This window comes from Salarias fasciatus, chromosome 4 (genome assembly GCF_902148845.1).
Source record: "Salarias fasciatus chromosome 4, fSalaFa1.1, whole genome shotgun sequence".
Taxonomy (NCBI): domain Eukaryota; kingdom Metazoa; phylum Chordata; class Actinopteri; order Blenniiformes; family Blenniidae; genus Salarias; species Salarias fasciatus.
In genome coordinates this window covers 10,408,697-10,429,898 of record NC_043748.1, presented here as the reverse complement: position 1 = coordinate 10,429,898, position 21,202 = coordinate 10,408,697, and the positions used below count along the sequence as shown (strand labels likewise).

General features: G+C 42.7%; 1 protein-coding gene across 1 annotated transcript in view; it reads right to left on the bottom strand.

Moving 5' to 3' along the window:
• Positions 1-17,088, bottom strand: part of myo15aa (myosin XVAa) — a 31,899-nt gene extending 14,811 nt beyond the window's left edge. The window contains 27 exon segments of the mRNA XM_030089832.1: positions 131-212; positions 303-356; positions 479-563; positions 670-845; positions 962-1,079; positions 1,191-1,315; positions 1,394-1,439; positions 1,532-1,689; positions 1,816-1,893; positions 2,081-2,206; positions 2,284-2,415; positions 2,625-2,720; positions 3,970-4,093; positions 4,281-4,339; positions 7,006-7,119; positions 7,493-7,654; positions 7,744-7,857; positions 7,946-8,009; positions 8,121-8,224; positions 8,485-8,490; positions 8,785-8,875; positions 10,359-10,433; positions 10,619-10,728; positions 10,851-10,914; positions 11,270-11,352; positions 11,551-13,303; positions 13,388-17,088. Of these exon segments, the coding sequence (XP_029945692.1) occupies positions 131-212; positions 303-356; positions 479-563; positions 670-845; positions 962-1,079; positions 1,191-1,315; positions 1,394-1,439; positions 1,532-1,689; positions 1,816-1,893; positions 2,081-2,206; positions 2,284-2,415; positions 2,625-2,720; positions 3,970-4,093; positions 4,281-4,339; positions 7,006-7,119; positions 7,493-7,654; positions 7,744-7,857; positions 7,946-8,009; positions 8,121-8,224; positions 8,485-8,490; positions 8,785-8,875; positions 10,359-10,433; positions 10,619-10,728; positions 10,851-10,914; positions 11,270-11,352; positions 11,551-13,303; positions 13,388-17,088 (7,900 nt within the window).
• Between the last annotated feature and the right edge of the window lie 4,114 nt (positions 17,089-21,202).

The window sequence follows — 21,202 nt, the reverse complement described above, 5'->3', positions numbered from 1 at the left end:
ATTTGACACCCTGGGTGCTGATGAGACGAGACACATTCAAAGCTCCGTGCAAGATGTTCCCAGACATTTGGTTCATTAATAATGATTGCGACGAGCACTTATCGTGGAGGAGAGGCAGACATTCACACACCTCCCGCTGCCTGGAGTAACGCGCCCAGTTCTGCAGGGATCACCAAGTGTGTGACATTCACCACCTCCCTCCTGGTCAGCTCCTGGAGGAGGGACGATGGTTAAAGAACTGACAATATATTCACAAAATCTTTATCTCAAGCAGGTTGTCTGCATGTTATGACTCTCTATACCATCTCCCTCTTCCTCCTCTCCTCTTCAGCTCTCCTCTGAGCTTCAAACTTCATCTGTAAACAAGAATCAGGAAAGATGTCAAAGCACAAAACAGAAATAAATCTGGGTGGGTCGTACGTCATAAGGAGACAGAAACTTCAAGAAAATAGAATGTTCGAAGGGAAACTACATGTACCTTGATGTATTGCTTGCGGTTTACATACATGTGGACAAGAGAGCGAAACCGGACCAGACTCTGCCTCATTTTCACATAGCGCCTCCTAAAAGGTAGAACATGAACTTCACTTACAGGCTGACTGTTTGCTAATCACAAAATCTGGAGCTGATTGAACAGAGCTCACTGAGGGTCTCTCTGCGTGAGCCTACCTGACGAGGAATCCTCGGCACTGAGCCTGAAACCTGACGATTTTGTAGCGAAAAGAGACATAACGTTTCCTGACGAAGAACATGCGGGTGTAACGCTGCAGGGTGAGAGCGGCCAGTTGGCGGGAGCGTTCCCGTTTACACTCCAAGAGCTGGTAGATGTCCTCCTTCAGAAACAGCTGGGAAACACACACACACACACACATAAAAAGATATTCATCACTGATAGAAAACATTAGTGGTATCTTAATTTAGTGCTTTTAGACTGGCTTGCAGATTGTCTTTAATTTCTCACCTTGGTGACTCCAACATGGTACAGTCCTGGTCGGAGGGGACACAGTTTGCCGAGCAGTGTCACACAGTTCTCTCCATTGGCGACTGGAAGTTTTTGTATTCCCACCAGGGACTTGTATCTGAGGACGTCACGGTACATAATCGCATGCACAGAAAGAGAGCATGAGTGCATTAAAAGCCTTAAATTGTGACATTTCTGGATTCATTCAAGCATTCGGTGTATATATTACCTGAACAGGAAGGCGTAGAAAGGCATTCGGATGGGATATCCCTCCCTGCGGATCCTGATGGTCTCCAGGACTCCGGAGTGCCGCAGCTGGTCGCTCACCAGCTCGTCCTCAAACACACCTGGTTGCTGAGCACAGAGAAACCGTCTCAAAAACACAGACTGACACGTGTAATGATCAGAAATGCTGACGGTTCAAAGATCTACCTTCATGTTATTTGGCTTAATGCAGCGAACAAAAAAAGGATTACACCTGGAGAGAAACGACAACCACGTGAGTGAAAACTTAACAGTGTACTCAGTAAACTGGAGTCTGCAGTAATGAGCCAAAGAAATCCACTTCACCTCTCCATCTTCTCCACCAGCTCCAGCAGGGACTGCTGGAACTTGCTGCTGACGGTCGGCGCTTGGTACTTCCTGGTGACCGTGCTGCTCTTCCTCATGTGTCCTCCTCTCCGCTGACCCGTGACCTCTGCGTGAACTAGGAAGAGGTTCGAGACCATCTGTGTATACACATGAATTGACACATTTACAGAAACCGCTCACATTTTTCCCCTCAGCTGCTTTTTTTAGCGCCACAATATAATAAAAAAATATTAGAAATTTAAAGGGACCATCTTTCCACTCACTTTGTTCTTGCTCTGGATGAACAGGTCCAGCACATCATGTCGCACTTGGTCGTAATTTTTATCCAAGAACTTGTAAACCTGGACCAGAAGATTATTGAAATGTGTATTCGCAACGTCAGTGCAACCTCAGCCGGCACTTTAAATATTTGACATAACTTCTCTTCGCAAAACAAAAAATAAAAAAGTTTTTTCAGTTCATCAAATACTATCTACAACCCGGAGGACGGTCAAAAATAAAGTCGGTGGCCAGTGAGGAGCAGAATACCTGATAGTTGACCCGACCAGCAAAGTGCTTGATGGTGAACTCTGGGAGGGGCATCTTTGGCTTCAGATACAGGGGGTTGTTGCCATGGTGATAGTGACACTTTTGAAGAAAAGTGTGATCTGTTGCCTGGTAAGAAATGAGCTGAATGTCAGTGTTTCAATCAGTGTGTGTGCGCGTGTGTGTGTTGATCTTCCTTTGCTCACCTGAGGAAAACTACTCTGGTCGTCCAGAATCCTCAGTATCCCATGAGGCTTAGCGGCGATGAGGTCAATGCAGGGCTGGTTGTCGCTGAAGGTGATGTCCTGCCAGGGGATCTGCTCCCTGCTGTACTCCTCCTGGAGGGTTTCATTTCATGAAAATAATGATTTCAAATGATAACAATTATACAACAAACTTCTTTTTCAGAACCCAAACATTAATCTGCTACAATTTCAGACTTAATCTTTACGTGTGTGTGTGCGCGCGCGTGTGTGTGTGTGTGTGTGTGTGTGTGTGTGTGTGTGTGTGTGTGTGTGTGTGTGTGTGTGTGTGTGTGTACGGTCACCTGCTCTTCTCTGAATACAATCCTGTTGAAGAAGAATTGCAGGTACTCGTTTGCATAATTGATACAAAGCTGCTCAAAGCTGTTGAAGGCCAGGTCCTGTTGCTCCCAAACAGACACAAACAAACATGACACACACACAAAAGGCACACTGCAGGTGATTTGTCATGTCCTGTCAACATGCACAAACAATGGGAATTCAGCTGTTTTTTTCCTCTGGACTGTATGATCCAAGATAATGATGGAAAAGGTGAAAAGAATTCTCTGACTTCCTAGTTGTGAGTATCTGTCTCCCTCTGATGGTGATAGTCTGCATTTACTCTGACAACTAATGCAAGTACAGTGACCTGCAACTTTTATAACCAAAATAGATTTTATTTTTATTTTCCATTTTTTACCAAATTGTATGAAGTCACAAAACCTAAAAAAAAAAAAAATTAAAAAATTAACAACCTCAAATGAAGAGGACAGAGACATAGAGATTCTGAAATAAGTCTGTGCATAATGCATTAATGAAGTTTAATAAAGATAGTTTAGAAAGTGAGCATACAGATATTCTATTACATTTTCAGTACTTTTACATTTTGTAGATGGTTGAAGCAGTTTCACATTTTATGCATATTTTCTTTGCCATTTTATCTTTTTTTTTAAGGTGGGAGGTAGAATTTGTTTGGAAAACAGGTCTGATCAACAAAAAAAATAGTTTTCTGAGAAAATGGTTTGTATGCATATACTTTCGCTAAAGCTTCAGAGAATCACTGCAAGGGACATGTGGCTCTGGAGCTGCAGGCTGTAGACGTCTGTCATTGATGAACTGAGCTCATAAAAGCAGCAAAGGAAAACATTGAGGTGAAGATTTGTCTGTCATACCGATGACATTTCAAGATTTTTAAAGGCACTTAAGAAAGCTTCTAACAGGAGGGTGTCATGTAGAGATAAGCCAAGTACATTGTTGTTGCGTTAACACATTTATTTATAGCAAGTTATTTCCAACACTGGTGTTTTAGAAGTGGGAGACACCAAAACTAGTAGTGTTTGTAAGAAATAAAGCTGAGAAATCTCGAAAAATTGCAGTAAGAACAGAGTAGCTGAAGCAGAGATTCAAATGCAAACATTTCAGCCCGTTTAGTGAACATTTATGAGCCATCTGAATCGATGATTTCATTTCAGGAAGACACCAGAGATCATTCCTTACTAGGTTTTTTTTCTGTCTCTAAATAAACTTGCTATGAATTATTATGAATTATGATGTTGAAAATATGATGGTGTTTAAATGTGCGTTGTTGTAAAACAGGGGATTTTTTTTTTGGAGGGATGTTAACCAACTGACTGAAAAAAACTTTCTCACCTCAAATCCATAAATGTCCAGGATGGAGATGGAGAGAGTGTGTTGGCGAGGGTAGACCTGAGCATTGATCCTCTCTGTCAACCAGTGGAAGAGCAGCGAGTACAAGATCTTGGCAACTGCATCTCTGAAGAACAAAGATTTATGTGGTGGACAGTGAGAGAGAGAGATATTTGATATTAGATAACTGAATGCTATGAAAAACAACATATTGTCTTCAGCTTTTCACAGATGAAGACACATGCTCCCTATACTGGCACTGGGATCCCAGTAGGGCTTTTTGAAGCAGTACATCTGATGAAGTCGTCTCCCACCTGGCATCAACGGCACTTTCTACAGTCAGAGGGGTGTAGATTTTGTCCCTCATAGTCTCCTGTGTAGACGAAAAAAGAACACAAACACATCTTAGAGTAAAAAGCAAACAACTGATAAAACTATTTATTACTGCTGTGTGGAAGTGGATTGTATTTTCTTCATGTGGGTAGGTCCCCAGACTGTCGAACAAGTTCTGCAGACAATTCCAGAGAATAAATGTGTATGTATGTATGCATTTATAAATATTTTTTAATATTAAGTAATTAAAAGTTTTCTTTTGTTGTTAAAGTGATAAACAAAGACACAGACTTTTTTTATATGTGTCATATCAACTTCCCCACCCTTTCTCTACTTCCTTATTAGTACCATGTCTATTCGTCTTCTTTCTTTTTATTCGCTCTATCCCTCAGTCCGCTGCATTTCTCCTCCCTCTCCTCCTACCTGCTTATTCATTGATGTGACAGTCTGAGACTTGATGTCTGACCAGATTAGAGCATGCTTTGAGACCTGAGATCCTCTTTTGTCTCAACACAGCCGGTTTTAACACACACACACACACACACACACACACACACACACACACACACACACACACACACACACACACACACACACACCTCGGTCAGCCAGAGGAAATGAGTGGGTACGACGGGCTCCTCTCTGGTTACATGGGCACCTTTGTAATTAGAAATTCAACTCTACAAAGGGCTCCTGCATTGTGTATAAGAGAGCGCGTATGTAGAAGATATAAGGTGTGCCATGATTAAATGCACTTCTAATGTATCCTCAAGTCTCCTTTATTTTTTCTCGTCACCTTCATTGTCTGTCAGAAGCATCACAGGACGGGCTTTCACTGGACCAAGACGGATCAGCAGAATGAGAGGGAGTTCACTCATGAGAAAAAAGGAATTTTTGAGGATTTCCGTGTTGTAGGATGTCAGTCAAACAACAGAGGAATTGCTGCACAAGGACATCTGGAACAGCTGTTTGGGGAACTGGGAAGTCCTGACTAAAAAAAGATTAATGCAGGGCTGGATTTCCATTTTGGAATTGTGTTCTTGGACTTTCTACGGATTCACAATCTCCTTGCTTCTTGTAGCAGATCACATGTTTGTTTTTTTTTCATGATTAAGTTTGACAGAAGGGAACAGAAGAAGATGCTGCTAGAATTGAGAAGCGATGCTCTTTTTGTTTTATTGCAAAATTACAGTGAAGAGTTTTGGAGGTATGGTGATTGATGTACTGACTGAACTCAAAAGGTTCTTTTTGGGCTTGTAAATTATCACAGCAAAGTTCTAAAGGACGTCAGTGCCATTAATATAAAACCATCATTATTCCTCACTTTGATTTTAATTCTGAAGGACAACTACTAAAACTGAAATTATTGGAAAAACAATACAAAATTCTAAACTTATAGGTTTTACTCCAAGGTACAAGATAAGTAGCTAATCACAAAGATATATATATATATATATATATATATATATATATATATATATATATATATATATATATATATATATATATATATATATATATATATATATATACTGTAGTTTTAACTATAGTCTGAAAACAAACAGAACTGAAAGATGCTTTGGTGATAAGAAGAATTGTTCTCCAAAACAACATCCCTCTGTCGATGAGTGTGTTAAGTTGTAAGGTGTAAGGTGTTAATCTGCATTTATTTTTGTGTTCTCTTTTGTTTGCATGTTGTAGATAATTGTAGATTGTCAGTAATAAATCAGGAAACATGTTAAAAGTCAAAGCTGTTGTTACATATTGACTCTGTTATATTTCAGATTGAAACAGAAGCAGATAAAAAAACACAGCTGCTAAGATTCAATAAAATCCAAATATTGATCATTTGGGGAAAAAACAGAATTAAATTCAATGAACGGTTTTGAAAAAACAATTGAACAAAATCTCTTACATGTTGTTTTGTTTAAAATTTCAATTTAAAGAGAGAAACCATTATTTTTGTAGATTACCTTTGCAATTTAACCCTCAAATTCAATTTAATTTCACCAGATGCCAAAAGATAAGGTCAGAATCAGATGTGTCTAACAAAAATCCACGATCACTGCATGTGCTCTATACATGTGGTTTAAGAATTCAGCCGGTTGGGACACTCATATAGTGTCTCTCTTCTTTTGTCCATCTCATTAAAAATATGTCCAATCAACCTTGTCGTTTTTTTGGTTTTGGAAATCAACCCCCCCCCCCCCCCCCCCCCCCTGCATTGTACTACTAGCAGACGGTTTTCTTTCATTTTCAATTTGAAAGAAGCTGCTTCTTGAAAAGCCTGATTATTCCCTTACCAAACAGCTATAATGTTCAACAGGCCATTTAAGGAAGACGGGCAGACAAGACAACTATCCAGCTCCAGCAGCGGCAGGATTTCACCCCTCTCCTGTCTTTCTTTCTTCCACTCTCCGTGTGGGATCAACACGTGTCTCTTTTGTGTCTGAGTAAGTGACACTCAAGCTAATACAATGCCTTTAATGTAACCACATGTGTGTAAGCAAGACGGAGATGCTGGCATACAGCCGCGGTACCTGTCTGTCACCATAAGGCCAAGGTCACTGCTGAATGGAAGGGAAGTGAACTTTCAACCCGTCCAGGGAGGACGCTAACTGTGATGTAATGTATTTTTTTTAATTCTATTTTAGTGTATCTCTGTAGAGGTGTTGACATTCGTGCACATCATGCTCGGACACTGACTGTAACTTTGAAAGTGATGGCTTTCTGCAGTCCCTCTGGCGAGATCTGCAGCAGCTCTGCAACCACCCGGATCTCCTGAGCGCTCACCACTGATGCCACCTCTTGGCCTTCGGCCTGCATTGCAATGGAAAAACAAAACGGACAAAGGGAACATTCACTCCATCTGTTGTCTGGAAGAAATAAAACACGTCAGTGAGCGAAACGGCATGCTCAGACGAATGGATCATGTGATGCAAACAGAAGGTTTCGTGTGCAGTCACTTTATACAAGAAAGGTCTGCTGGAGGTGATATCAATGAAATAAATATGAACTAATAATGCAATCCAGAGGATGATCTGATAAAATTTGATGTGCAACAACAGAAAATATCTTATTATAAATCCTGCAAATCAAACTTGCAAAAACTCTGCCAACTTGAACGTGCAAATTCCACATAATTTTCAGTTACATCGTTGATCAGTTGACAAAAGATAAAAAGAAATTATACCTCATATTTGTTAAAATAGACATTTCCCAAGTGCAGGATGGATGAGAGCACTCTGAAGATGGCTGACTGGTCATCTGGGGTGAAGTGAAGGGTCTCCATGGCAGAAAGCAGGCGCAGGAAGTCCTCTCCATCGTTCTTTCCTGTGATCCCACAATCACCTCCCTGGACAGAGAAGAAGAGAGGGTTGAGTTTGTGCAGCTGTCTCTCCTGATGAACATTTTACTGCACACGGTCTTTATATTGTCTTCTACCTGGTTGAGGTAATAGTAGGTCTCAGCTTCCTGCAAATAGAAAGCCTGTCTCTGCTGATTAGGAAGACCTGCTAGCATCTCATAGAAGATGTGGTAGTTCCTTTCATCTTTGGCCTAAAGTACAAACAGAGATTAACCCCAGCATGTCCACAAACAAAAAGAAAAGACGTTAAAAGTGCTTGCACTCATCTGTAAGTCACACCTGGAAGACAATACGGGACTTTTCCAGCAGATACTGGGAGGTTATGGCACCACTAATCACTCCACTGTATGAAAAGGTCAACAGAAGAACCACGAAAACAAGAACAGAAGTAGATGAGAATGACGTGAGGTGAAAACACCCTCCAAAAATGTTTGTAGTTTTATGTCATACTCACTTCTCCAGAAAGACCTCTATGTATTTCCCAAAGCGACTGGAATTATCATTTCGCACAGTTTTGGCATTTCCAAAAGACTCCAGCAGAGGAGCTGCCTCAAGTATCTACCATTTAAAGACAGAGTAAAATCACAGCTTTTATCAGACTGGTCAATATTATGATGAAAGCACAAGGGGGAAAGTGCTTCTTTATCAAATTCAGACAAAAAACAACAACAAAAGATTTATCAGTAACAGAGATAAATGGATTGAGAGGATATTCATACTGCCTCAAAAAATATCACACCAAACAAGAAAACACAACAAATTGTTGTGTTTTCTTGAGTAAAATGCAAAGCACAAGACATGCAGGAAAAACCCACTACCTCAATCTGCTCCAGAGCAGAGCCACGGGAGACACGGAAAAGAAGATGCAAGAAGACGTAAGTCATCATTCAAAACAGAGAAGAGCCTGTGCATATATGCATTCAGACGTGTGTGTGTGATAACTAACAATGTCTCCATATTGTACAGCAACACATGTAGAGGCAAAGACACGTTTTGAGGTTGGCTGGGATTAAGTTTAATTACTGTTAAGTTAGAGGTGGATAATTGATAGGTACAGCTGAGTTTAAAGGGAGTTTGTGTGTCTGTGTGTGCACACGCATGTACGTGTGTGTGCGTACCTGTTGTGCAAGATTGCATTTGTGGTGCACTGCTGCCAGGTAGCGAAGAACTAGCTTGGTGGCCTCTGTTTTTCCAGACCCACTCTCCCCACTGAAATACAGGAAAACATGGACACAATCACACCCATCAAATCAATCGAGAAGATTTGCTGAAAGTTTTTGATAAAAATGTAGAACAACCCTGACAGTTCATGCACTCTCTTTGCATAACAACTACACAAAAGGTCAAAACTGTGTGGGCATAAACGCTAAAGGCAAACTGGCCAAATAGTGATATGTGCTCTGTAAAATACAAAAAAATACAGCAAAAACAGAAATCCTGCACTTAGCAACCATTTTCATTCAATACTGTTAAGCAAAATTCATGTTCCCTATTTGAACAGTGGGCTGTTAAATCTCAAAAATCACTTTTCTTAACAGTCAAGTTTTGTCAAATCCCCTGTTGGTTTCAGTGCCAAGGGAGACCCACTAATTGTGCACATTATTCACACTCTGAACATAATAGTCTCCTTTTATTAATCACTTAGAGTGGCCATTATTCGATCCTTTTCACCCCACTGCTGGCACATGAGGACTTTTTGGCTTAAGTGACTGAATGATGGGAGACCCGGCTTGTCTTGCAGCGGGGAAAAGCCTCAGCTCCACCTTTGAGTTACACCACCTGCAACAGTCTCACACAAACACTAATGAACGCATCCAGCACTTTACCACTGCCAACCACTTTGGACTAAATGCCATCATTGTGTAAGCTTGGCCAAAGCTGGACAGAGTGTGTGTGCAATTGTGTGTGCAATCGCGTGTGTATTTAGGGACACCAGCACCCCGACCACATTCCAGCATAAGGTTTCAGCTCACACACTGCTGAGCTAAAAACCTGGACACTGTACACCAGACCTCGGTTACCCCTCAACATGCACTCACTGACACACACAAACACACAATCCAGGTTTGTGCATTTGGACACACACGCGCTTCAGAAACATTATCTGCACCTGGCCTAGACCTGGCTGGGCTTTCCTTACAGGTGTCTCCTTCCGAGCCCGGGTAGAGTGTTCCAGGTGTGTGAGAGTGTGTGAGTGCGTTTAGAGTATTATGTGATTTTTTTTATTTATTTTTTTTCGAAGAGTGCATGTCACGTTTGAGCAGGTTTGTGGGTGTTTATGCAGGTTTCGCATGTGAGAACTCTCAGTGCAAGCATCTAATTGTGAAAAAAATTATTGGTGGGTGTGTTTGCTCCTCTTAAAAATAATTTCTGGCAATGAGTGTGGTACATTTGTTGAATGAAAGGTGTGGGATGAGTCTGTCTTAATTTTACAGGTCAGTTATTCACGGACACTTGCAAATTTACAAACACTTAGCTGTGGACACAAACTGAATACTTTACAAACTTCATAGACATTCCATAAATCAAGATTAAAAGCAAAACCACACAAAGCTGCAATTCACAAGACTTTGGTGAAAAGCTGGCAACGATGGAGGAAATTTTAAATCTGATGTTTAAACTGGTAAGCTGTGATCACTCATTTATTTTTGATAAAGAAAGGCACTGTGGCACATGACAGTCTGCCTCTTACCTTATTATTATGACTTGGTTGTGTTTGGCATCCATCATTTTGGAATGAGCAGCATTTGCTATGGCAAACAAATGCCTGAAAAAACAAAAATTGCATCAAGTTATTAGACCTTGCGGGAGATCTCATAAGTTATCTGCAGCAGAGAAAACTTCTTTAATTTTCTGTCACTACTTTTCAGCATGGATTAAACTTACAGCACACTAACAACAAAATCTATTTCAATTTGCTGTCTCCGCTGTGCAAGTTCATATGTGACTTACGGAGGATTTTCCCCAAGTGCACAACCCTTGTAGAGCAGTACCATGTCCGTGCCATAGATGTTGTACAACTTGTAGGGGTTTACAGACACCAGAATACTACCGATGTACGTCTGAAGAAGAGAAATTGACAAAAAAATGAAGTTAAACAGATAAAGAGGACTGGAGATTTCAAACAAATCAGGATTTTAGAATCAAACACTGACAAATAGCCTACTATATTTAGTATACTTACATAAATAAGCTCTCTTTCAAATCTTTTTCTCATGTTCAGCAGCACAGCTCCTTCATGCATCTCCCTGGAAATAAGAAACTCAACTGAATTATGCATTTTAACACAGCAAAAATACCTGCGTGCCACAACACTAATGAATGTTTTTTTTCCTAAATTTAGAACTGAAAAGAATAATTTATTGACACCCATTTTATCATGTGCTGGAGCTGAAAATGACTAACATTGGGTCAAATTAGGGTGGACCCACATACAGTCACACTTGAGGACAAGTAATTCAACCCTGTGGAATAAAATTGGGATACTCATAATAAACCCATGGAGAATTAGGGAGAAAGTAATTTGAACAAAGTCATCTTGTTGTGTGATGTATGACTATTTCCTTCAATGTAAAGTGCGTGATTTCCATCTTTTCTACTTACTCTAGCTGTGTCATATCTTCTATACCATCTTCTTGTCTTTGTTCCCGGTGAGTCACAGTAGAGAGGCTTCTTATTGAATACATCTAGAACATTCACACACACGCACACACACACACACACACACACACACACACACACACACACACACACACACACACACATACACACACGCACATATGCACAGAAATGAGGAAGGAATCAATTTATTATGCACAGTGAAATAAAGCTAAAAGCATCATTCAACATTCTCATGCAATTACTGTCAATTTAACTGCAATTACCTTGTCGAACCAGTTTCCCTGTGGTTCCCCCTCCCTGCTGAGATTCCACTCGCCTGGATTATGACCGGAGATTTCCCGTGCCATCAGGCTGTGGGGGTCCAGCAGTTCCTCATCTCTATACATGGACCATTTACTGAGATTTTGGACTGTCCCATGTGGCAGAACCCTCTCTGCACCCCATACATCTATACCTCCCTGCATTGCTGAGGCATCAATGCCTGGGCCCTGTGCCCAGTGCTGTTCTGGGCCAGATCCCTGGACTTGGGGTGATACTACAGCATAAGAGGGCAAGCGGAAAGAGGCACCCCGAAGGTTAGGGTTCTGCAAAGCACCAGAGAGATTAAGAGAGCGTGGTTCAGGGGTACTAGGGGCACCAAGCCGTGTCATAATGTTATCACCTGGAAGACGATAGTTTGCTCCCCGAAGGTTTGGGTTCTTTGATAAAGCGTTAGATAGGTCAAGTGTTCGGGATGCTGGAGCAGGTGGAGGAGAGCGGGTCATGAGAGTACCATCTGGCAAACGGTATGAGGCAGATCTGACATTCTGATTGCGGAGCGCATTGGAAAGGTCAAGGGAGCGTGACTCAGTTGTTTCAGCAGATCCAGGCTGCCTCAATAGGGATGAGTTCGGGAGTTTGTAAGTAGCACCACGAATGTTGGCATTAAGCAGGGCACCAGAAAGTTGAGGACCAGAAGGGACTGAGGCAGCAACTTGAGTTTGATTTCTTGAAAACAATGATGTTCCTTCTGGTAGCTGAAACTTTGCCTTACGTAGATTAGCATTCATCAAGGCACTTGAGAGCCCAGCAGATGACAACGCACTCTCAGTACCCTGTGTTTCGTCTCTTGGATGAGTCAAAACAGAGCCATCTGGTAGTCGATAAGAGGCCTTTCGAACATTAGAATTGAGTAGAGCAGAGGAAAGCACAGAAGATGAAGATGTGGCAGACTCAGGTGCTGGCTCATTTCTTGTAACCAAAGTTCCATCTGGCAGCCTGTAAGTGGCTTTACGTACATTTGGGTTTTGCAGCGCAGAAGAAAGCAAAGATGAGGAAGGAGGGGGTGCATTTGTGGGCTCTGTTTTAGTCACAAGAGTACCATCGGGCAAACGGTATGTTGCTTGTCGTAGATTGGAATTGAGCAAGGCAGAGGACAACATTGAAGAAGATATCGGAGATTGATTATTTGTGACTGGAGTTTCAACAGCACTCCGGGACATTGTCAGTGTGCCATCTGGAAGTTTTAACATGGATCCCTGGATTTGTGAAGTACGCAATCGACCAGAGAGAAGTGGGGAGGTACCTCTGATACCTATTTGTTCAGGTGTGGTGGAAGGAGGAACTGGCAAGGTAGAGGATGAGGGAGACATGTGTGGGTGAAAAGGAGAAGTAAAGGAAGCATTGCGCATCTGTGATGTAATCATAGCAGAAGACAATTGTGGGGAAGATAATACTGAGGGAGCTGAAGGGGCTTCTGCCTGAGGTGGTGTTAGAACAGTTGTATAGAGGTTGGCATTGCGTTGTAAAGGAAATGAATAAGAGTTGTTTCGTAAGTGAGAGTTCTGCATCAATGCATGAGATAGCCCAAGAGAGGCATAGGGACTTGCTGTTTGATTCTGCTGTGTATTTTCTGATATGTCTCTTTGAACAGGAGAAGGGCCTCTCTGCAATGATGTGGTGTTGTTGACATCCTGCAAATAAGGGTTCTGGAGTGTATGCCCTAGATTAGGTGATAATGGTGCAAACTGAGGGAGACTTTGGGGAAAGGATCGCGTCAAGGGGAGAATTGGCTGCTGTACAGGAGAAGCATAAGCACTGGTGGGAAAGGGAGCACCTACAGTCTGTGGGTTTGGGAAAGCATTTGAAAGCATTGGGGAGGGGCCTGGTTCCATCACTATGTAGTCATTCTGTGTGATAGTTTGTGAAGGTGGAAGAGGACCATGAGAGGGACTGGGATGATGTAACACAGGTTGAAAAGATGTTGCTCCTAGACTGTAAGAACTTACTGACCTGTGGGGCACTGGAGAAGGTGGGTGAGATAAATGTTGCCTCAAAGAGGCTGAACGGGAGGGCAGTGGAGATGGATGTGGCAGCTGTTGTGGAGATGGGGATCTACTGTGCAGTCTACGTACTGAAGGCTGAGGAGAAAGAGGGCCATTCTGCTTTAAAGGAGGCTGTGGAGTGCTGGGAGGCACTGGAGGAGGTCCTCTGAATGACTGCCTGGACTGAAGAGAGGGCTGACTTCTGGGCATTCGCACAAGGGGCTGCCCTCTTCCTACAGGTCTGTGAAAGCCTCTTTGTTGAGCACCAATTCGTTTAGACTCCCTTAGGCCTGTTGGCCGGGAACCGGTCCTGGCTAACATGGGTGTTGCCCCTATGGTCCCTATCTGTGAGGGAGGATGAGCAGGGCCACTGCGAACAGATGATCTGAATGGGGCTACTTGCTGAGTAACAGGGGGGCCATGTCTGCTGCGCCTTTGTAAGTAGGGGTTAGCTGGAGAGGGTTTTACAGCTCCCATGGGAACATGACCACGACCTCCAACACCACCTCTTAGCCTACGAGTAGAAGAGCGAGTGGGGAGAGGTCGATGAGTGACACGAGAAGGGGAAGGAGAGGGAGAACGATGAGGAGAGGTGGGGCGAAAGGAAAGTGGCGGAGACTGAGGTCTTTCAGGTGGAGATGAGCTTCGTCTTTGTGGGGATGGTAGTGGAGGAGAGGGAGAATGCCTCATCTTAGATGTCTGTTTTCTTCCTATGAAATTATTTGGCCTGGTAGATGGCAAAGGCACTGCGTCAGGAGGGGGCTGCTGCCTGAAAGAAAGTCTAGGGGAAGGTGGTGGGCTTGTTCTTTTCCTCAGTGATGCCCGAGGAGAAGCTATGGGACTAGCAATTGGAGAATGAGTTTGAGCATTTGAGGGAGCCCTGCGCAACCCTTTTCCTCCCCTTCCTGTTCTGAGGGATGGTTGTGCTCTTATTGACATTTCTCTCCTTGAGTATGGTGGAGAGGGTGGTGGGCTGGGTGGTCTTCGTCTATCAACTGGGGGAATCTGTCTTTGGCCTAGCATTGAGGCTCGTTGAGAGTGTGCTTGCCTATGTAAGTGTGAAGAAATGTGTTGGTCTGACTGGATTCCTGCTTGATAATCCATATGATATGATGAGAGGTGAGCTGAAGGCTGTGGCATCATCCTTACTGATCCCTGTCTCATGGATAGCTGTGGGGATGGGAGGGGACTCATTCGCCTCACTGGTCTGGGTGAGGCCACTGGTGAATGCAATGCTGCTTGTATGGGTGGTTGTGCTGGTGGGACCATTGGTGATATATGCCCCATAGGGAGTATCTGTGAGTCTTGTGGGAATGGTGCATGGTATACCTGGGAGGAAAATTCAGGTGGCAGATGAGGTTGTGCCAAGTAGTTTGGAGAAACCGAAAAAGGAAGGTGATTTGGCTGAGGGAGAGGAAAGTTTTGTTGGTGAACACTTACAGGCATTGGCATGGGTGACTGTCCTGGAAAGGTGGGAGTCTGTTGCTGGCTAATACCAGCATGGTGTTGGGGCTGTGCAGGGATGTAAGTGGGAATAAGCTGATCATATAATGCATCTGATGTGATTTCCAGATTGTTGATAGCAAGAGCTGGGGATGGGGAGTGAAAAACTGGTGATGAAGGACGGGAATTAAGACGAGGTGGAGGCAGGGTTTCTACATCTAGTCTGTCTTTTCCAAAGAGTCTGACCTGAGGCCTTGGGAACCTGAATTGTTCTGCTGAAAGGGGTTCAGTTTGAGGATAAGACAATTGCTCCTGTCCATAAAACTGTCCAATCTGCAATGGACTGAGTGCAGCGTCCATAGAGATAGGTTGTTGAAAGGGGTTATAAATAGAAGCAGGATTTGCATATTCCAGCATTGGGTCATGATATGGGCCCGAAACAACAGCATGCACACCAGTCATCATGCCATATGGGTCTAACAAGCCATAGTTAGCACCCATATTGTGCTCAAAGAAATCACCATACAGTCCAGAGTCATATGGATCATAAAAACCATCCATAGGATCACCATAGTGACCATCGGACTCTGGCTCAATTTGATACAACATCCCATCTTCACCATAGTAATACTCAGCTTCTTCATTGCCATAGTAATCTTCATACTCATCATCATAATATCCATAAGGGTAACCATAGTAATCCACATCATCGTCATAGTACAACTCATCATCATAATAAAAGTTTCCCTCATCATCATAGTAGCCATATTCATCTTCCCACTCTTCATCATCGTAGTAACCCATTCCTTCTCCATAGGGGTCATATGGGTCATAGCTTCCAGATCTCCACTGGTCGTAATCTTCCTCATACCCATACTCATCATCGTCATATTCATATGCCTCATTGTAATATTGTGTCTGTCTCTCTCTAGTGGCTCTGTTAGCAAATGACAGACTCTTTCGCCCTCGTCCTCCTGCCCTTGTCCCACGTCGACCTTGTCCCTTAGACATCAGGAATCTGCCAGTCAACCAGTTTGTTGCTGCAGCTATTCTTCCTACCATCCAGCTTTTCTTCTTTAATGTCGGTGCTGTTTTCTTTTTCCCAAACATGCCTTTGAATTTTCCCCCCAATCCCTTTGCCTCTGTTGCCATTTTCCCCTGACCACCCAAACCAGATAGATTTATTGTCTTTTTTGGTGGTGGTGTTTCTTTTGGAGGATCATCTTTTTTATTAAACAAGCTGAAGCCAGATAGGCCTGGCTTTTTGTCAGGAGAAGACGATTTTGCTCCAAAACCAGAAAAAAGTTTGCTATTGCCCAGAAGGGGTTTACCATCAGCAGAAGGCTTCTTTTTCTTGGAGAGCCGTAGGAAAAGACGAGAGGTGCTTTTAAGGTTTCGTTTTGGTTTTGCTTTCTGTGGTGGCTGCTGCTGTTTGGTGGGCATACTGAAAGGTGAAGCCTTTCCTGCAATGCCAGAGAGGGCCTTAGAAGCTCCCTTTAGGTGAGATCTTGCATCGACTGTCTTTTGTGTTTTTGCTGCTCCTTTCTTCTGACCTTCTGCAGCAAAACCCATCATGGCCTTGGAAGCTCCTTTGATGTGAAAATCGCTCATCTTCTTCAGGTTTACTGCACCCATACCTTTCTTGGCAGGTGCCTTTGCCTTTTCGTCTTCCACTTCATCTTCATCAGATGGTGCGCGTTTAGGAGGCTTAAAGCCCTTCACAGCCACAGCCTTTGATGCACCTTTTAAAGCCGCCTTCCCTTTTCCTTTATCTACCTTCTTGATTTCTACTTCTTCTTCACTATCAGCTTCTTCTTCACTCTGCATTTCCTCCTCTTCTTCCTCCGACCCATCCTCTGACTCACTGACAGGCTTCTTTCCTTTTCCCTTTTTCCCATCATCCTTCCCTTTTCCCTTAGCCGGTGGCTCCTCTGCCTTCTTTCCCCCTTTCTTGTCATCTTTTCCTCCCTTTTTATCATCCTTTGCCCCCTTCTTCGGTTCCTCTGGCTTGCCTTTCTTGGCTGCAGATTTCGGGTCACCTTTTTTGGGCGGCATGATATATCCTAACTCATATCATTCTTAACAAAATGAAGAATTTTCCAAAAGTGAGTGAACACCTTTTCAAATTCAAAATCAGTGCAGAACTGAAGACAACAGCTCCAATAACAGCAACATCTGATTTGACCCAGTTGGTTTGAAGTCTTCTCTCCTTTTTCTTTCATCTGATCCATCTACATTACACCCTGTAAAGACACTGAGGTACACTTGGTCCAGGTGAGTTGCTCTATAATGCACACTGAGACAAACACAAACCACAGTCCTCTAAAGTTGGAATCTCAGTCATCAGGGTTTGCTCACAATCAATCCTCATGTGTTTATGTTCATCATCAGCAAGGGAAATGTTTGTCTCTACATCTGAAAAAGATAAAATGTTGTCTTAGGTTGTTAATAGAACAGCAGTTTCTTATCAAAATTGAAATATTACATTTTAACAGAATATATCTTACTGGTTGACATGTCTCTTGAATGCACTTTGAATCTTTTTACTGAAATCCTTAAAAATGCTGTGTCCACCATGTCGTAGGAATCTCTTGCACTTGTTCCTCTGTGTAATAGTTGTAGGTAACTTCCAAGGGTCACATGGTGAATAAAAGTCCTCTCGATCCATTTGACAGAGGATGTGTAGTCCTTTGTAAGCTCGCCATTGTTAGTTCATCCTGTGAGTCCAGCAGTGAATCCTCATCTTGGCCGCGGCACCAACTTTGGCAGGACGTGCCCCCAACAAGGAGAGCCGATGTGAGTGCGTTGGTGTGAGTCTCCGCTCTCGGGGATGTCCTTCTCTTTGTCTGAGAGTGAGCGTGCATTTGTGTTGCGATTGGGGTTGTATCCTCCCACAAACACGTCAGCTTGCCTTTGTGACCTCCTGCAACCCTCTGCATCTCTCTCTGGTTACTGAAACCTCCATGCCCTCATTTATTTCAACTTCAGGAAATCATTATATGCTCAATGCATATCCAAGTACATATGAGAATATGTATTATATGTCTACGTGCATATGTGTATCAGAGTTTGTATCCCCCAGTTATAGTTGCAAAGGGCAGATTAACGTGCCAGCTATACTGCCTTACAGTAACACTATCTGCTGGCTCACTTCTGTATGAATAATGCAAGATGGCTGAGCTGTTGCTAAACTGTGTCTGAGAGGCAAAGCCACACAGAGCCAAAACACATACACATCAGTACCAGCAAGGACCACAGCTGAGAGTGATGCATACCATTGCTCTCATCACAAGCATGCAACTGTTGATGCACAGGCCGACAGTACACAGAGTTCAGTTTAAGCATTTACATATTTAGTTTTTGCAAAATTTTGGAAATAAAGTAAGGAGTTAATATAAAAAAGCCTAGATATTGTTCTAAGCATGAAACAGGTATCTCAACCTGACACAAGTATTTTTTTTCCTTTTTCCAGTGCCATGTGTATATATGATCGATAACTACAGTTACATACATATACCAGGTTTTTCTTTTTTTTAAAGTGTAAACTACAGACTCTATAGCCTCCTCGGTATTGTGAGTATTGACAATACATGTGCTACACATCTCTGGTCTGTCAGTAAAAGTGCATCATGTAACAGAGCTACAAGTGAGGGACACAATGCCATGACATAAATGGCTGTTGTAGATTCATTGAGGATTGCCTGATGCCAGCTCATTGATGATGGCCTGATGTTAATTCATTGATGACGGTTTGATATTCCAGGAGGTCATCTCAGTGGCAGATATGAATGTTTAATGACTGCCCTGTGTTCTTCCTACGCAGCATGGATAAAACATTCATTGCAGGCTCCTCTAAATATATCACAAAAGGTCAACCCCACCCTGGCCTTCTCCCCAACCGATATATTATACATACGGGCTGGTGTCAGAGGTTAACAGCTAAACACCACAGAGTAAATGAAGGGTGACAGCAGCAGCAAAGTCATTTTCCGATAGAGTATCGGCATCACTGACAATGATCTAAATCAACAGGTCAGACTATGTCTATTGAATCATTAAAAACACAATAATCTCACAGATATTGTTCAAATACACTTAACATTCCCACTTCCAACTTTTCTTTACAGTTAATGAAGTTAGAAAAGACTAATTGCTTTGACCTGAGATAAGATCTAAGCAGAAATCTGGATCAGGTATCCCTGGGGGCAGTCACCATCACAAACCTCTAAGCTGTCTGCAAGCTGCACAGCAATAAAAACAACAGCAGCGGCGGCTGGTATCATCTAACTGCACAGATGAGGAGATAAAGACAGTGACAGCTAGGACCCAGAGGGAATTCCAAAAGTTTTTACATTGTCATGAGATGCACACACCTCCAATATTTCTGTTCATCAAACAGGTGGAACGACACAGAAATCTATTTGATACAGGTGACACTGGCTGTGTGGCTGAAGCGGTGAGTGAGGATGACAAAGATGGATGAAGTTGAGAAAGAGGAGAGGGAGTTGAGCAAAGGAAAGACAGAGATAGCTGCAGAGAGATGTCACTGAAGCGCCGATGAATGGTTTGCTGATTATATTAACTCTGACAGACACTAAACAGAAAAAAAGCAGACTGAATGGAAGAAGGTATGGAAGAACTGTTCAGGAAAAAAATGAGCAGGAGCCTAAACATCAGAAACAAAGGAAAAGAGAGCAGTCAAAAGCCAGGAGAGAAAGAAAAATGACAGAGGGATACTCAGGAATTACTGTGAGAGGAAGTGGGTGACCGCAAGAAGCAGGCGAGAGTCTTTTCATCTGTGTGCCAATCACCGGCAACATGCTTTCAGCAGGCGCACTCAGCCACACAAGACTAATAAAGGAGATCACCTGAGGAGGGCACAGCCAACAGGTTTATCCAGTGACTGCAGTCTCTATCACTCTCTCTCTCTCTCTCACACACACACACACACACACACACACACACACACACACACACACACACACACACACACACACACACACACGTGCACATATACATGGCACAGCAGAAGCACCTCTGTAAGGGCAGCCTATTGATACATTCTCCTGCTCATCACCTTAACTGTCCCTAACCTTTACCCACCCTTAACCAAATTGTGACTTCAGTCTTAAAATCACATCATGACGCTAAAATGCAAGTAGATTGGTGTGGAGCTCTGCATTTTGGCCCCGTAAGGTAGGACGAGGAAGGTAGATCGCAAAATTGTAATGTTTTGTGATTCCATAGACAATACAATACAACTCCTCTCTCTCTCTCTCTCTCTCTCTCTCTCTCTCTCTCTCTCTCTCTCTCTCTCCCACTCAGAGACACACACATCTGCACCCACGTGTCTCATAATGGGGATTGGATGTGATTAATGTGATTACTGACTCATCTAATCAATCCAGAGATTGACAACTTCAGTGTACACATTAATTAGGAAATTGAAAGGACTCTTTAAGGCCGTCAACATGCTGCACAAAGGCAACACACACCACCTGCCACACAGCAGGCGGCTTCAGCTGAAAAACCATGTCTTACATAATTTATTTCCATTTAATATTGCCATTTTAGTGACAGACAGTCACATCCAAAAACGAGACCTGTTTTAAAGAAACATTTTTACTTCTGAAGGTGAAAATACCAGAATATCATCCATCCTTCCATCAACATAGGGCCACCAGTTAACCACACATGCATGCTCGGCACATTAAGTGATTCATGTTCAATGTATTAGAAATATACAGATATTCATGTTTAGTAGCTGTTTTGTCTATCCCGGTTACCATGAGGCTAAAAGTGCCTGTCCTTGACTCACCTGCATGCAATACCCCTGCTCATGTTTTTTAAAGGTAGAAGCTTGTGTGTAATTTTTAGGCTTCTTCAATATGTTCAAAGATTATAAAAAAATACAAGACCTTGACTGATGCAGAGTAGGACCAGTCGTTCAACAAAACCATGTAGGTTTTGGAAATGCAAGGACCTGTGCTAAAGGCAGGATACACCATACACATAACTCCAGTGCATCCCATGACCAACAGATCGATAAATACAAGAAATGCAACATATCTGCATCTACAGAGGTACCCTAATTAATCCAACAAACTCATGAAGGAAAAATATAAATCCATCCAGAAAAAACACTTCAGGCACAGGGAGAACATGCAAA